We start from the raw sequence: 18,705 nt of genomic DNA on the forward strand, positions 1-18,705 counted from the left end.
CAGGCTGTGTAAAGGCAGCTTCACAAAAAAACAGATCCTTAACAAATTGTTATTGGTATATTTTCCCTCAATTTAAAAAGGTTTTCTTTTCTTCTTAATTAAAATTTAAAAGCAATATTTCACCGCTGCGAAGCCCCTCTAGCGCTGACGTCCGAGGTTCGATTCCCGTAAGGGAGTGCAGTGAGTGTGTACGCCTGATGAGCCAAGAATTAGGGCGAAACACGTGTCGCATACTCTTTGCATTATTTGACAGTAAACTATTTTCAACCATTCTATGACTTGCTTCTCACAACTGAAGGCACCGTGGCTGATGTTAGCTGACTTGCTGGCCAACCATAAGCGTTACCTGGTAGGTAACCACCCATACAATCAGATTGTGATTCAGACTACGAATGCCGTGAATGTAATTACCCCGATCTACATGCTATCAAATAAACGAACCACACGCCATGGCGCAATGTTAGGGGCTTCGCCTCTAGCTCTGACGTCCGAGGTTCGATTCCCGTAAGCGAGTGCAGTGAGTGTGTACGCCTGATGAGCCAAGAATTAGAGCGAAACACGTGTTGCGTACTCTTTGCATTATTTGACAGTAAACTATTTTCAACCATTCTATGATCTGCTTCTCACAACTGAAGGCACCGTGGCTGATGTTAGCTGACTTGCTGGCCAACCATAAGCATTACCTGGTAGGTAACCACCCATACAATCAGATTGTGATTCAGACTACGAATGGCGTGAATATATATATATATATATATATATATATATATATATATATATGTGTGTGTGTGTGTGAATGTATGTATGTATGTAAATATGTATGTCTATATTTATATATATATATATGTGCATATGTATATATATGTGTATATATGTAGATATGTATATATTTATATGTATATATGTACATATGTGTATATATATATGTATGTAGATGTGTAAATTTGTATATGTGGATGTGTATGTGTATGTATATATATATATAGTATGTATATGTAGATATGTGTATATGTAGATATGTATATATATGTATATATGTATATGTATATATATGTTTACATAACCTCTTTAACACACTACTTCTCCACTGCGAAGCGCGGGTATTTTGCTAGTGTAAGTATATATTGTTTCACTGTTAGATATTTATGTTGTTCACTCAAGTAGTTCTTTTAGTGTTTCTCGTCAATTGTATGTAGTCCCCCTTTTAATTCTGCAGAATGTATACTGTATGTAAAGAATTCTGGACAGTGAAAAGGGGGATTGGCCATCCCTGTTTAAAGTAAACAGTACTGCATGTAAATGTACAACAATTTCAGAAGGTGAGGAATGGGGGGTCCCCCTTTCAAACCGTGTAGATGTGAATGTATATTACAATGGAGTAGCTTTTGGAGGACCCCTTAAGTTTAAACTGACACCATTTATCCAGGCTTGTCTTGAATTAAGAGACATCACTTCCACCCCTACTTCTCTCTTCCTCCCTTTTAGTTTCTAGAAAAGCAACACTAACAGTCATAGCCACAGTGCCTGGCACCGGTACTCAAGGTTTATAGCATGTTTGGCATCTTCATTGTGCTTTGCCAAACTTTCTCCTTACATTTCACATCTCACTGTAGATGCTAGCCATAATCACGACTCTTTATTGCTGTCCATTACACCACCATTTCTTCAGTTGTTTGTCCACCCTGTTGGTTACTGGAGCTGTTCATGTAGCCTGGCAATGACATCTGTTGTGTTCTTCATTTGCAAAAAGCACTTTTCAGCACAGCAAAAAGCATGTAAATTAATAATATATTAATATATATCGACAGATGAAAAAAGGTTAGGAAATTTTCATTTTCTAGGACGTCACCAAATTTCAATTAAATGCGTCGTTATTTTTGAGATTTTGGGGTATTTGGTTTGTATATTGTAGGGTGGTTTTTAACCCCTAAACATTGATGCATCGAATTTTCCTATCTTAGTGTATATCTACTCACTTAGATGTGCGATGCTCACATTTTTCAGCCTCTTAACTAAAGGGAAATAGTGATTTTGTTAATGAGTGAGCAACTAAGGTAGTGAATGAGTCGGTCAAGCTCGCATTATATATATGGAATGAAGAAGGAATGGACTTAGCCTCCTAACACTGTATCCCTTTTAAAGTGCTGTTCCGGGGTCCTTTCTTGCTGCTCACGGCCTACTTTATTGGTATTTTCACACCCTCAGATAACACTGATCTACAAAAAAATATTTTTTATTTGCTACTGGGAACTTCAGAGCACCTATTTATTAAGTTTTTTTACACTGATTTCATATATGAGATCGGAATTAAGCTAGCGCGTCAGGTTTTTGAAATACACATCATTGACGTTTTGACACTTTTGAATATCAATATATCAACATGATATCTGGAGTTTGGACTATGTCCCACCAAAATTGTTTTGATGTGTTTATTCTGAAAACAAAACAGAAAACGACACCAGAGACACGTTAAAACATATTTATGTCAATTTACCTCAATATAAAAGTGAGGTCAGTGTGCCCACAAATGTTGGAGGCACTCGCTTTTGCACTTGTACTGCACATCCGTCTCTTTTTGCAAGAACCAACAGTGGTTACCCATCATGCTCGGAGTGAATTTTCCCCGATATCAGTTTTCCATCACCATTATATCTTGATGAAATATTTCCCCATGCTCATCTCTGACATCGCTTAGATTTGGTGGAAAAAAGTCGAGATGAAAATGTAAAAAATGTGTCTTCAGTGACATTCTGGCTCCCGTAAGCTAATATACACTTTAAGCATATTCTCCACAAGCTCAGTATAATTCTCAGCTCTGTGACTGTCAAGAAAATTCTGGACAACCTGTACGAATGAGGGTGCTGAGTCAGTTGGCTTCAGTTTCTTTTGAACTCATCGTCAAGCACCAGTTCACGGATTTCAGGGTCAACAAAAACACCTTCCTTAATTTTGGCTTCACTTTTCACAAGACCAAACTTATTTCTTAAATGCTGAAATGCATCGCAGTAAGTCCAGTCACTCTAGTTGTCCAAGACCTGTAACATCATAACTAAAAAACGGGACATGCTGGACGAAAACAGTTTTCTGATTTGGAGTCAGCAAGCGAAATTTGGTAAAGTACAGGTGAAAGAATCCCAGTAGCAAAATGCTTGTTGACCAGAGCAATTCGCCGCCACTTGATTTTCGTGTCACTCTAAGGTCCGGATTCAGAGCTCACTGCAAGAAAGATAGATAGATATGAAAGGCAATATATGATCGATAGATAGATAGATATGCTTTTATATTTGTGTATTCAAGGTCGGTCTAAAAATGATTGGCTCTTTTTTTAACAAAGGTAAATGAAGAAGGTTATACATGTTGCAATTTTTATCTTGCATCGCTCATAATTTCATTTAGAAGGGGCAAGGAGACTGGCTGCACAGTTCCGTGAGATGAAGGAGTTATTGGCAGGACTGCAATAAAGAATGGGTCCGGTGAGGCTGAAACAACCCGAACACTGAACAAAATTTCAAAGTAAAATGCTTCTCAGAAAGCGTAAGTCTTCAATGCAGTGCTTCAATTTTCAGAGAAGAAAGAATAAAAAAAATCCACAGCACTAGAGAGAACGTGAGTCACGTGTGCTACCCTTGAAAAATCCCGCCTTATTAACAACCACCTACGTCTCACTTGCGCGCACGGAAAGCGCAGAGCACGCGCGCGCCCCCGTCTTCTTTCTTTCTTTCGTGAGCGCGCACCAGGAGCTATCCAGCAGCGTCCCGATCTGCGCTGCTCTCGTCCGACTCTGTCTGCTTTCGTGTAGCTAGGAATGAGCAGCGATGGCCAGCTCCGCCAGCGAGGAGAAAACCTTCCGTAGATTCTTGGAGCTCTTCCTCCGCGAGGTGCGCGGGCCACCAGGGGATGAGGAACCGGTGCCGTTGCGGCCGCTGTCCGACTTCATCTCGGAGGACGAGGTAGAAGGGGAGTGCCTGGACTTGTGTCTGCAGCACCTCTGTAAATAGTTAAGTAGAACCGGCGAATCGGGCTTGGTGGGAGGATGCCGGTGGGGTGCGGGATATCCGCGACAAGTCGAAGGACGCTGCCATACAGGACATGAGGTACAAGGACAGGAAAAAGAAGAAAGCGGGCACAACGTCGGTGGGACGGCTAACCAGCCAACACTATCTATCTATCTATCTATCTATCTATCTATCTATCTATCTATCTATCTATCTATCTATCTATCTATCTATCTATCTATCTATCTATCTATCAAGTCTTGATTACATTAACAAGTGCAGGATCTTTCGCGCTCTCCGACTTTAAGCCCATGCCTGCATCTTTAACTCTGCTCGTATCATCGTCCTCTGTGCAGATTTTTCCTTCTCCTTATCTGTTTGTTCTTCTTGCCTGTATCAGTCTCGTTCTGTGCTTCACTCTGGTCTTGTTTCACGTATATCTTTCAGTGACTTTCAATGAACCTTTCCTGGTTCTCAACCTCTGTATCTTTTTCTTCTTATATTGTATTATTCCTATTACCGGTGTCTTTCTTTCTTTAGAACCCATTCCTCTATCTTTCTTCCTACTTTCCTCTGTATGTGCGTCTGGATTGCTGCCAATGACTGTGCCTTTTACTTAGTTAAGTTCATCGCTTGTTTTCTAAATCTTGGCCAAGATTGTGTGCACCCAGAGCCTCTTCTAGCAGCAGTTGTCACAAGGCAGGAATATGGATTTTACAATAGATGCAGCAGTCTATTTCAGATTGCACACATGCATATCAATGCAGCAATGTAGAGCAGTTTAGAGAACCAGCTGGCTTGATACCATGCCCTGGAATTTGAAAGGACATCTGAGTTCCTGCAGGTCAATTGAATTTTAGATCTTCATTGTTATTATTATATTTTCAGATTTGACAGAATGTTCATATTAAAAAGTGATGACTTTCTTTGAGTAATCATGGTTGTACAGCCTGTGGTGTTGCTGGTTTATAGTTTTACGGTTTGTTTTTTTTCTCAGCTGGTGTGTCTTTTGTGCAGAATGTAAGTATTTTCACCATATGTGTGCAGGTTTCCTCCATCGTCTCCAGTTGCCAACCACCTTTGAAAGATGTGCTGCTAAGTGGATTTTTGACACTGCAAACTAAATTGGGTGCTTTCAAGTGTATTTTTAAGTTTTCCCATTGGGAGAATGGTGTCCAATGTAATGCCGGTTTCTGCTTCGCAGTTGTGAATGACTTTTGCTTGTCTCAACCCAAAGCTGGATAAGTAAGCTGAGAAAACAGATGAATGGTTTTCTTTCTCTCTTTAACCACATGTGGGATTTTTGGTGTACATTTATTCAATCATATCTGTCCTCTTTCTCGTGTATTTTTTCTTGCTCACTGCATCTTCTAGTCTATCTGCATGTCTTTGTTTGTTTTTTTTCCATATGTGCTTCTTAGTTTGCCCAACTCTTTCTCCTCCCCTCCCCTTCTGTTTTCTCTGCTGGTTCATTTCTGCAGTATTCCTCTTGACTCACCATTTGGGCAAGCATCTCTGTGATGGGAAAGTCCAGGCTTTGCTTTCTGTTAGACTGATGCCTAAGCCCTGCCTTCTAATGTATCCTTTTTTAAACTTGCCCCAGGTTATATACATGTTCAATCCAAGTTGTAGTCATTCCTACATGTTTATAAGTGTCCATAAACAGATCAAAGAGAGTGTTACTGGAGTGGAGGTGAAGGCAGACTGTGAGCTTAAAGGTGGCAAGCCTGAACACAGCCTGACCGCTGTCTCTTGCTCCTTGCACCACATAATATCTCCCTGTTTTTCTCAGTGTGTCCTACTTGCTATGCATTATAGGTGGGAAAGAGGTGGAATGTGTGGGTGTTTGTTACTTTATTACCCTTTAAGAAATGCAACATCTGTTCTACCAAGACCTGTGATATGCTTTATAGAAATGCAAGCCTATAGCTATGTGATACTACTGAATATATTGTGTTCAAAGGTGATTCTGTCCAACTGACCAATTTGGGTCATTTCCTGTTGTAATGAAATCTTTCTAATAATGATTAATCAATAAATGAAAAAAAAAAACGTTTTTGTTTGAAAAAAACAAAAAAACAATACATTCCTCCAGTCTTCCTGTGGTTAGTCCTTTTTAACTTGAAGATTTAAAATAAACACAAAGAATGCTATTTATCAAGGCCCTCTGTGTACTGTGTATTTGTTTGCTGAGCACAGGTTTAGTGAGAAAATGTCTGTTGGAAAAATAAAATACTTTTTAATCACTCAGAGCTGGCGACACTTGAGTTCTGTGCTCCTTAGTCAGAAATTGACAAGTCAAGCCAGAGTCAGGTCTGTTGACCAGGTTCTACACTGCAGTCATTACTAGCATTGTGTAATAATTATGTTTCTGAGCATTGATGTTAAAGAGTAAGTACAGGAATTGTTTGAAAAACAAACCATAAAATGCTACTTTTACTCTTATACTGTATTCAATCGAATCAGATGATTTGGAGAAGATTCCAGGGTGGCTGGTCTCACTGAGCGGCTCTGTCGAACTGTTTGTTACTTGCATTAACATTCTCTTTACTGCGCAGTAGAACTACCTTGTATGTGTGTGCATCTTTCTTGTGTAATAATGTACTGTAATCCTTTAAGTGTTTCAAGTCTAAAGTGGCCTACTCCCTGTACATCAAACTGCAATTGATAACATGTGACTCTTTTATGTGGACAGCAGTGAGTTGTTTCTGACTTTCTGTTACTCAGTCAGATCCATTAACTCTGGTGAAAGCTCTTGACTCTCAGCAATGCTCCATTCCTGTGGAGTAGCATGAAGATTGAGTTCATTCGTCCTATCGACTTACTGAAAGCATAGCAGTGTGGTCAGCACTTTTTGTGCCGCCTGAAATGTAGTATCCTGAATGTTAAGGTATGACTGCTCTAAATTATCTGTTTGTCTTGTTTATACTTCTGATCTGTTAAAGTTATGACAGCATGCTCAGTACATCAAATTTGTGCTTTTAAATTGTAAAAGTGTGGTCAATAATTGCTGGACAAATCTATGAACAGCATTATTAGTAACACGGAAGAGTTATCAGCTTCTTCTAGGGTCACTGTCAGTATAGCCACATGGTCATAATTGTAGTGATTAAGGTTAATTATTAACATTATTAAATGGTCAGAAATTCCCAAGCCTTTCACCAGTGATGTTAAGTTGACAAAAATGATTATCACATGATACTGTATATATTATCTGAAACATTTAAAAAAACAAAACCACTTTAATTTTATATTATGCTTTCTATCGTGAACACTATCCCTAGGCACTGTTCAAGTACTACACAGATGCAACTGCTTCCATACATTGATGTATGAAATCCTACCCTGATTCTGCCCTGTATGCTTTGCTCTGTGTAACAGTCACCAGTAATTAACGTCAAATACCCAGAAGTCCATTTTATCAGCTGTCAATCACAATATGGCTGTAATTTAGGTGACATTTTAAGGTTGAGATGTTTCTGTCATTTGTAAGCTTAATAGAAATCATATATTACACCATCCCTAAAGTAAACTGTTTTTAACACATGGAAGGTACTTGGTATTGAGACCTCAGAGACTGATAGTGGCAATATGGTACAACTTTTGGATTTCTGTGCTTTAAATGTATCCTTTCATAAACAAATTTCATTTACTACTTGCTAGTAGTACTAGGGTGTTGTACCATGTTAGCCATTATGAATGTAGAGAAAAGCCAAGCAAAATGACACCTTTTATTGGCTAACCAATATTGGTTAGCCAATAAAAGGTGTCATTTTGCTTGGCTTTTCTCTACTTGCTAGTAGACAGTTTGCTAAAATAAACCTAGCTGATTGCCGAGATGAAGACTGAAGAAGTAACTCTAAAATGTACTGCTTCTCTCAAAATAGTGCACCTCTAGATAATCTTTGGCAGCACTGGGAACAAGACCTTCCATCCAAATATTGAATAATGATGGGAAGTCAGCAAATGACAAAACACATTCTCATGAATTTGTACAGAGTATGATCTCACAACTCAGAATTGTACATCATACACATTCATCTCAACTCAGATTGTCCAAAATGTACCTTGGTCAGGGCTCTGATGGTAAGAGACTTTCTTGGGCAGCTACCTCACTAGGTCATATGTTTTGGGAATGTCCTGCACTCAGATCTTATTGAAATAAATATTTTGCTTATTTATCAGACAGTCTTAGAATCACAATAATCTCTAGATCGCTTACATCAATATTCAGAGTAAAAAATCACTGCCTAATTAAAACTACTGTGGTGGTCACACTGCTTTACTAGTATATTTCCTCATCTTAAGCTGATGTCATATTAAGTGACCTTTATTTGTGGTGTATGTCAGATTTTCCAACTATGGTTGCTCATTTCTTCACTGCACCCAGTCAAATTACAAGACTGAAAATCGCAGCCCATGTCACATTTACTGAGTGCTGATCTTCCAGCACTTTCATGCTCGTCCCTTTTTCTGACAGTCAACAGCTTGCTGCATGATGGAACCAGTGCTGTATGAAGGGTAACAGCTGCGGCGAGTTGGGCAGCAATCTCTATCTTTTATTTCTTTTTCATTTCAGTTGTGGTACAGTATGTAAAACACAAGACGTCATACAGAGTATCGGCTCCTCTGTTTGTGAGGTCCACAGCCCTCTGCTGCCTGATGCAGCCTATGCTGTACAAAAGATTAATGTGAAAGATTAAAATGTCAGTGTGTTTAGCCATAGTTTCTGACCCTTTTTTCTTTATCCCATTCTGTTTAGGTACATAAAACATGAGACATAATAATAATACTTTATATTTATATAGCAGTTTTCTCAATACTCAAAGCTATCTCCCGACAGACCTGGGATACAAATCCACGATCTCCTTACTGCAAGGCAGCAGTGCTACCACTGCAGCAACTGCGTGGATCAGTCAGATGAGATTCTCTTCTGATTGTGAGGTTCAAAACAGGCATGTTGTTTATTGCTCATCCTTGCATTATATACATTGAACTTCCAGATGAGCATTTATTGGTTATCAGCTCTCCTGCACACTGAGTTCGCCCCTTCAGCTAAAGAGAAAATCAAACCTGTTTGATTTTATTGTAGCCAGTAGCAGACTAGTTGGTTTCAGTCATTTGAAATTTCATATTTAGCAATTATTAAGCTTCACAGAAGTATACCACTGACTGTCTCTGACTTTCTAACGTTATGAATGAAAATCGCTGGAAAAGTCACTTAATATGACATAGGCTTTACTCACATGAAAGTATTTAAATCCACCTGCCATAATGCAGGTGGATTTAAAATTAAGAGAAGTGTAAAAACTTTCAATAGAATTTGACAGAGATTTTTTAATGTCCTTAATTAATCAAGCTTGATGAACTTCTCCTAACCAGTTGGCTGCTTCAATATTTTTGAGTTATTAGTTCAGATTAAATATTTTGATTTACTGCTGTTTAGATGAGTAGGGCTGAAGAGGCAGGATCTTATTTAAATAATATGTAGGACTGTGTATCTAACAGACTTGTAACAATTTAATTGCAATGTAATTTATACAACCAATAAAAATATAATAAAAAGTACTTTGAGCTTGTTTGTTTACAAGACATATTTCACTAGTTATAAGCTGTAATGTCTGGCATTTTTATAGCCCTTCTTGGGTGACTCAGTTGAGTTGTGGAAGAAGCAGCAGTGAAGTCAAGTACATTCATAGAAATTTGACAATTCAGTTTGATATTCAGCTACAGTTGACAGTTTTTAAAGTATGAATACCTGATCAGTGTTTTACAAGTGTTTTTGGCCTGTGAGACAGTTCTAAAAGGCAGTAGAGTGGCACAGCATTACTAATCACTGTGTCAACATTCTGCCGCACAGAAATGAGTGCCCATATGACCATAACCATGTGATTCTCAGAAGAGTAGACCTGTTGAAGGTCAGGTAATTTACCGTGAGGATGTGCTGTGTGGCTGCTTCATTACTTCTTCAGAGAATTGGACAGTCCTGAGTAGGTACACTGTATCAGACTGTACAGTAGATCGATCCCCAGAATTTCATGTATTGTTTATAGGATGATGTGATGTCTGCACTGTGGGCAGGGCATTGTGATGAAATAAAATCTCAAGGCTTCTCTTGGCTCCAGTGTTCATTGCTGCTGTCTGTTCAGATCTTTGAAGCTTAGGTAAATAAATGTTTCCATCTGCTCAGTCAAGGGCACATGGTGATTCTGGTTTGAATTGGATGTCACTTCCAACCCAGGCAGGCACCCTGGGCCCTATATTAGAATAAAGATGCAAATAATTCTTCTCAGGAAAATTTGGTTGTGAGGCTTCACTCCAGAACATGACAGACTAAATGACAACGTGCATTGCTAGATTCCTTTTTACAGGAAGCTTGCTTGTGCTGCTTCAGAAATCAAGACTTGTTTGACATGAAGTATATTTGCTTTCCAATCTCAAATTAATTGAAATCTAATTTGTTACAAATGCCCTTGCTGGAGGCATCTATTCAATATTAGGCTTTGATGAGTAAGAATTGAAATTTCCATCACTTGACACTTGTCAAGAGGACTTGGATTGAAACACAGTTCCTGTGTGCGTTTCTGTGCATTGTAGGTTTAACCGTGTGACCTGGTTGCCTTTATACAGACTTTAGTTGAAAAGATAAAATGTAAGCCTTTTCCTTGCTTCATGTTTAGCTTTTTCGATGTGCAGGCAAGCAGATGATCAGGAACCTAATTACATTAGTCGGTGATCAGAGACGCAGCACAGCTGCTACTTTTCTCAAGGACAGATTCATTGAGCAAAGAAGTGCTCTGTTCAGCCCAGATTGAGATCTGTGATAAATGAGCTAAGCTTGGTTTTCAAGGCAGGTCGTTCTCATATTGGGTAGAAGGATCATATTTTGAAGGGTAACTGCACATGCTTGACCTCATGTTGATTGTAATGATGCACACAGAATGCAGCAAGATACAGTTGACCTTGTGGCACAGAGACTCCTTCATCAGTGAGCCTGCACCACTACATCAGTTGGTCTGATCTGATTCTATCAGTTCTTCTGCTTCTTCTTCCTCTCTTTGCATAAAGCAGCTCAACTGCTGATACAGTCCTTCCTTCTCTGGCAGGATAGGGAGGGGACGTGGGGTGACACATTATTGTGCTTCTCTAAATTTCACACTGCAAATGCATCAGCAAGTGAGGGAGTGCTTCTATCTAATTATACTGCCTGTGAGAGAAACTCTAATAATAGCCTCAGATACGGAGATCCCCTTTGTTGTCAGCCACTCTCTCTGCGTGTGCAGGAGTGTGTGGGAAGTCAAAAGCGCCATGGGGCACAGGGAGAGGGAGATTTTTACAACTCGGTATGGCTCTGTTCAGTGATTTCTGCACCTTGTCTCATGCCTCTGTATAGAATTTCTGCTTTCCTCAGATACATTTGTATCTGTAAATGCACTCTGCATCCTTTTTAAGCTCCTTATGATAACTCAGTGCACATTACACTGACATATTGCATTTCCATTTTGCTGCAGGTCTCACCACCAACAGTAGGTATCTTGGTAGCTGGATTCTCAATGTTTTGTGGTCAGAGCTCTATTCTGTATTTTAGAAAACTTTCCCCTTCATGACATTATGTAAAATTAGTGTTGTTTTTTTTTTTTTTAGTAGGTAGTACAGCGGTGCATTGGTTAGCCCTGCTGCCTCACAGTTCTGTTTTAAATCCCATGCAGCCACTTCCTGTGTAAAGTTTGTATATTCTCCTTATGTCTGTATGAACTTCCTTAACACATTCCAAAGCCATGCTTGTTAGGTTAATTGGCAACTCTGAGTTGGCCTGATATGTTTGAAAATGCCCTGTTACAGACTGATGCTCCATTTACGGATGGTTACTCAAGTGATGTGGCAACAGAGCCATTGAACTTTGATTTGCTATACTTTGTTAATCCTCAAGGTGAAATTGTCTATCTGAATGACCTTCGCAGGTCAGAGTGCAGGGTCAGCCATTTTACAGTGCCACTGGAGCAATTTTCATGTTAAGGACCTTTCTCAAGGGCCGAATGGAGTAGGATCCCTTCTGGCAGTAATGAGATTTGAACCGGCAAACTTCCAGATACCAGTGCAGATCCTTAGCCACATAGTCACCACTCCACCTAAATACTAAATTTAAATCTCCTAATCACCATGTGTCCATGATCAGGTTTCTCTACCTGCCTGTACTCTAGCTATGTATAATGTAAAGAAACAGTTGTGCTATAGCTCTGTTTAGATGTCTTATGATGGTGTTTCAGTATTGAGTGTTTTATATAAAATGAAGTTAATTTTAATATGTACATGATCCTATAAGATTCTCCTATGCATGCTTTCCCAAGACTGGTGACAGTATTATAATATTATAATACAGTACAAACAATGTACTAACTTAAGGTGAGACAGTGACAATTTAAAAATGGGACAGGGAGGAAAGACACGGTCAGAAAACGGGCAGAAGTCAATACCAAAGGGACTGCTGACCAATCATCAATAAATATGAACACTAACCCAAAAATCAGTCTAAAAATATTTTTGTTTGATAAAACAGAAAGTCCATCAGAGAAAATAACTATAAGAAATCAAATAAAGAACCCTACTATCAGATGCTCATGGAATCTTTGAGATGACCTATATTCCGGGTGACTTCATAAAAGTTCAACTTAACAACATTTGTGAATATTCTAAAATTGGTGTGAAGTTTATATACTATGAGTTCAAACCCCAGCATCCATGTAAAATATAATCCCAACAACCAGAGAGAGGCAGTAAAACATAAAAGAAAATAACTAATCACAACAAACTATAGGCAATGAATTAAACACCAAATATTGAAACATGAGATTCTACTATATATTACTGTATATTATATATGTACACCGTATATGTGCACACAATGTACTGTATTATATTGTATAATGTATATCTATAAATTGTAACACAAGAAGCAGACACAGAAAGCAGGTTTGGGGTATATCTGTGACCCTGTGTAATGAAAATAAATCAAAAAAGAAGTAATCTTTTTATAAAGATAGAGTAGTCATCTTTTCAGATGGAAGTCTGATTGTGAAATGACTCAAAGATGGCCAAACTGCAGGTAATATGGGTTCCAGACAGGAAGGGGCAGGTCCAGGAGGTCGGGTAACAGAAGTGGCTTCCCCTGATTCATGGGGCAACTACCATCTTCAGAGCTCTTAAGCTGCTCCCAAAGCACACATGCATGACAATATATATGTATACTAAGGGGGCGAGCCCCCCTGGTGCCTTCGGCACCCAAACCCCAGTTGCGGCCAGTCTGCCACTCACATTGTGAAGAGGGGGGCTGAACACACCCCAAGGAGATGCAGTCGCTCCTCTGAAACCCCCTCCTAAACGGTGATACATTGGGAAACAGATGCAGTTTTTTTTTACCTCCTCTTTGCTTGATCAGCTGCTGGCTTGCTGCTGTTGCAGTGCCGCATGATCTGCATCTCGTGTGGCACTTTGAACATTTAAAAACCTGTAAAGCAGCTGTCCTACTCTTTGTATTTTATTTCTGGTCCCGGGCGTGGTTAAATCTCTTGGTACAAAGTCTCGTCTCGCTGGACGTAAGTTCTTAATATTTTTTAGTTTATAATTTAAAAATGGAATAAGAATCTGAAAATCTAGCAACATCACATTAACGTTCGATAAATTCTGAAAAGAATGATACCAAACATATACATATATGTAGGTTTTAAAATAAGCCCTATTTAAAGCATGACAAAAAACGTGACATATAATTGTTGCACAAAATCATTGCACTTTTAGGCTTAGGATTTTATATATAGAGAGTAGATAATGCAAAGTTGACTGACTGACTGACTGACTGACTGACTGACTCACTCACTCACTCACTCACTCACTCACTCACTCACTCACTCACTCACTCACTCACTCACTCACTCACTCACTCACTCACTCACTCACTGACTGATCAACAAAAACACTATTTCCCTTTTAGTTAAAAAGCTAAAATTTGGAAGGATTGTACATCAGGAGCTGTAAGAATCCAGTAAGAAAGAACATTTCGATATATCAATATTTGGGGGTAAACCTCCCCTCAACAACAGAAAAATTAAATTCCTCAAAATCTCAAAAATGTTTTGACAGATTTAATTGAAACTTGGTGACATTATTGACCAAAGAAAATTAACTGACTTTTTTTATTTGTCGATATTTATTGGCAATAATGTTGTAGTGAGTGGACTATTCTTAGGCACCATGTTCATGTTCTGTCTCAGTGCAGAGAATTGGGAATGCCACCAGCACAACAGTGCCACTGACCAGCCTGAGTCTGTAATATCACAAAGAAATGGGGCTGCCACATTATGCAAATGAACACCACTGCCAGAAGTGAAGTGAAAGACAGTTTGGCGATGTTCCTACAGGATATGTATAGCAAGTTGCAGCACTCCCTGTACTACCTGTTCTCTAAGCTTCTTCTTACTCCTTGTGATGCGGTATTAAATACATACAAATTTGAAGGAGGGAGGGTTGCCTCCAGTGGACTGTTTGGTATATATATATATTTTGAACGTTGGTGGTGAAATTCATACAGTATTCAGGAAAACTAGGGTATCGCTGTGGAGATCAGACTGCAGTGTACCAGTATGCCTCAGTACACAAAGCAGAAGCAGTGAGTGTTCTGAACAGTGTATTGGCCCACTTTAAGCCATTGGTATGACACAAGCCGACACAATGATATCACTCTGGAAATTTAAACAGTTGCACAACTCAGTAAAGGATGTCTCCCACAGCTTGAACATAGAGTAGGTGGACATTATGCATACAGTAGTCCATCATATTATTTCTTTTCACCTGTTCTTTGCTATCCACACTCCGCATTCAGGGAATTCAGCAAGTATTCAACAAGGAATGTGTCTTAAAGACAATAAAAAGTGCAAGATAAGGTTGTGACAAAAAAAAAAAAGTTTAAGAAACCCTGGTATAGAATGTCAAAGTCAATCTAATGACTTCATAAGAAAACCATCACTAGTTTACTCAAACTGAGGCTGACCTTGGTAAAGTCAAAAGAACAAAGCAGCGTTAAGATTTATTTGACAAGCAATGTACAGCACTGCAGCGTCTGGTGCTCATAAGCTGTGCTCTAAACATCCAGTGTATCAGCCAGCAGCAAGGTGCATGTGACTAATTCTTTAGAGGTACAATCAGTAACAATGTGTCCATCAACATTATCTCTGTTTAATATCTTAACTAATCCAACTAATATTGTCCAACATGTTTTTCAGCAGTTTTACATAAAGTAGATTAATTGACTAGAGAAGAAATACAGAATAATAATTAATATATTAGTCCTAACTTAACAGACACTTCTGTTGGTTTAGTTTTCAGGAGAGCCCAACCCGAATGTTGTGTCCCTGGGCCTGGGTCTGATATGCCCATTCAGAGAGCCATGCATAAATCTTGGTCATTAGTCTTGATGGTACAGTAGTGGTAAATGCTGAGGTGTAGTCTGAAAAGTGTACTTCAGTGTAGCAGTTTTTATTATCCAGTTGTGCCAGGATGGTATACAGTATGTCCAAGGAAGGTCTTGGAATACAGTCTATAACTATAACTATCTGCAATCATACAGTTAATATGTCCCAGTAATGGTCTTTCAAAGCATTTTTTTACAATAGGAGGGAATGCCACTAGAAGGTTATCATTAAGACAGTCCACTGTTCCTTTCTTTGGCAAAAATTATTGTCTTTTTTAAGCTGAACCACAGATTCTCTTAGTGATAAGTTAAAATTGATAAGGCAGTGTGAATGGAAATGCCAATTGCCAAATCCATCTAGTAAGATGGGAAGTATCTCTCCAGCACCACTGCATCATTATAATGGTCTGTTTTTTATTTATCATTACCTTTTGCTGATTTTTAATTTACTTATCTTTGTTGCTTTTCCAAGCCATAATTTCCAGCAGGTTAGGGAAGGTAATTGCAATATTTTTTCACTAGGAAATTTAGTTAAAATCAAGTTAACATTAGCATGACAATTACTTTTAATAATAATACTATTAATAATAATATTTCTTTGAAATGTTCTCATGCATGAAAATAAGACATGTCTTATCACCTGCTTTGGTGCATGTGACTTTAGCCTGACCTACATGATACCAGTGAAGTAAGAGAGTCAGTTACAAGTGCAGGCTGAAGAGAATGCAGTCTTTTGTTTTACCAGTTGATCTGTATGGATTATGTTCAACTACATTAAAGATTTGCGCCATTCCCCAGACCTGAGCATATCTCTGTGGGAACCCAGTTCATTAAAACCTGGCTCACTTCTGTATTGTTACGCCTCTTCAAATCATCATTCAACCAGGCCCATGTCATCTCTACTACTAAGCCAGTCTTCACAGCTTCATCCATTTGAAAACTGACTGCTTTTCTAGGTTAAGGTAGCACTTGTTAAAAATATCTGCTTGACTATGAGGGCAACTACTGGGCAGTAGCACATTGTAAGATCTACTTAAATGAAGCTAGTTTGGCTTGCAATTGAGCAAATCTCTACACCGTTAAAAAATAAGGATTTATGATCTCACCTACTGCGTGTATTTCTTTGACAGCAGGATCAATCTGCATTTGAGTTTAACTCTTCTTACCAAAAACTGCCTTCTGGAATTAATTAAAAAATACAGGCATCTGGCTCAGAAGCACTGAGTTTACTGGATCGAGAATCTGAGACCACTCTAAAACAAAGGTAAACTCAGAGTCAGTTAATTAGCAAGAAACAGCTTTTGAGAAGAATCTGAAAATCAATGTCAGCAAACAAGTCAAGGTTAAATTATTTTTGAAGTCAAACACAAGAAGGAACACCACAAAATTAGTTATTGTGTGAAGCTAGGCTTAAGTCAAAGCAGCATCTCCATCACTTTCTTCTTTTTATTCCTTGTGCCTTTAAGTTACAACAAGTTGGACCCTTGCCTAGCAACCACATCAACAAGCAACCAGCACACAATGTTTGGATTCCAGTGACATGATTGTGAAATATGCAGCCTTGTTTATGTAAGTCAGAATTCATCCCTAAGTTCAATTTTTCTTCCTGCAAGACCCTAATTGATCGACTCTTTTAAGTATTGGTTGAAGTTCTTCTGTCTTTGGCCAAGTACATTCATGTGAATATTTGTGTAAGTTCTATAATTTTACGTTATCAGGACATACTCAACATTTGTCTAGTTGTAAGCCATGAGTGAAAAAGTAAGTAGAACCCATGACTCAGTAGCTTGTATAACCACCTTTAGGAGTATTTTGCTTATAAGTTTATCAGGTTCTTACATGATACTGAAGGGATTTTCGCAAACTCCCCCTTACACTGCTTCAGTTCTTTGATGTTGGAAACCATTCATTTAAGTGGGGCTTACCACAGTGTCTTAGTGGAGTGGAACACATGTCTTTGACATGGCCATTCCAGCACCTTCTTTTCTTTTTCAGCCATTCATTTTGCTTTGGATCATTGCTTTGTTATACAATTATGGCTGAGCATTATTTATGTGACAGAGGACTTCATTTTTCATCTACCTCATATTTTCATCTGAAATATTCTGATATATGGAGATATTCATGGTGGAGTCTAAGATTATAGTGTGTCCAAATACTGTGACTGTAAATCATCACCCTGACTGTCTTTGATGGTTGGTATGCTCTTTTTATGATGATACAATGTAACTGGATTTCAGTAATTATTCCATTGTGTATAGTAACCAATACTAGTTTCCTTTGGTACCATGTTTCAGTTTACTCAAATGCAAATTGGAAATAAGTCAAAAAGAGGCATTCTTATTTAAGATAGCCTTCTAACATGTACTGTATTGACAGATTTATGGATGTACCTTTTGAGTTTCTCTCAGCATCATACAGTCTGATCTTTGGTTGAATTTACTGGGACACCCACTCCTGGGAGTATCTGTAACTGTCTTGAATGTTCACCAATTATACATTTTGCTTTTCATCTTTCAATTATGGTTTTCACTTTGTTTAGAAATGACCTTACAACCCTTCTCAGATTGATTAGCAGCACAACTGCTTCTTTGAATTTAATGCAAATGTCTTCTGGCCTGGCATGTTTTTAACTACAAATCGGAATGCTGAACTGCTGAAGGTTCTGCTTTTCTACTGAGGTGTTAGCACTTTGTGGTAATTAACCAACCACAGCATCTTTGCATCACCTGTATCTTATTACCTCTAAGTTAATATGGAAGCAGTAGAGGTGTACCTACTTTTTCACATATGGCTTCTGCATGTTGAATTACTTTTTCTTGAATAGGTCATGACAACATAAAATCTGTTATGTGCTGTTTGTCACCTTAGATTCTATTTGTCTAATTTTAGGACTTGGCAAGAATTAGATGTCTCTTAGTTTGGACCTAATAGTTTAAATCATAGAGTTGAAAGATAGTGTACATACTTTTTCACATCACTGCAGGCATGTGACTCTGGAAAACATGAGTGATGGGAGAATGACAGGCTCAATAATGCTGAGATCCTTCAGCTCAGAGTGGCATTGACTAGACATGCCCAAGGACATAGCTACTTGCATGTGTCCCAGCATGTCCTTTAACATCCTGGTATTGCAGAGCTGCTACTTTGACACTTCACCATGAAAATTAACTGCAGCTGAAGGCTCCCTTGGTAATAGAACTTGATGTCATCAGCAAATGTCCTGCATAGTCTTTTTGCTTTGCT

General features: G+C 38.6%; 1 protein-coding gene across 1 annotated transcript in view; it reads left to right on the forward strand.

The window, feature by feature from the left end:
* Positions 1-3,708: 3,708 nt before the first annotated feature.
* The window catches only part of ppm1e (protein phosphatase, Mg2+/Mn2+ dependent, 1E), a 92,545-nt gene continuing 77,548 nt past the window's right edge, over positions 3,709-18,705 (forward strand). The window contains exon 1 of the mRNA XM_028806952.2: positions 3,709-3,997. Coding sequence (XP_028662785.1) covers positions 3,816-3,997 — 182 coding nt within the window. The 5' untranslated portion in view covers positions 3,709-3,815. The remainder of the gene's footprint in view (positions 3,998-18,705) is intronic.

The sequence above is a fragment of the Erpetoichthys calabaricus genome, chromosome 8 (genome assembly GCF_900747795.2).
Source record: "Erpetoichthys calabaricus chromosome 8, fErpCal1.3, whole genome shotgun sequence".
Classification (NCBI taxonomy): domain Eukaryota; kingdom Metazoa; phylum Chordata; class Cladistia; order Polypteriformes; family Polypteridae; genus Erpetoichthys; species Erpetoichthys calabaricus.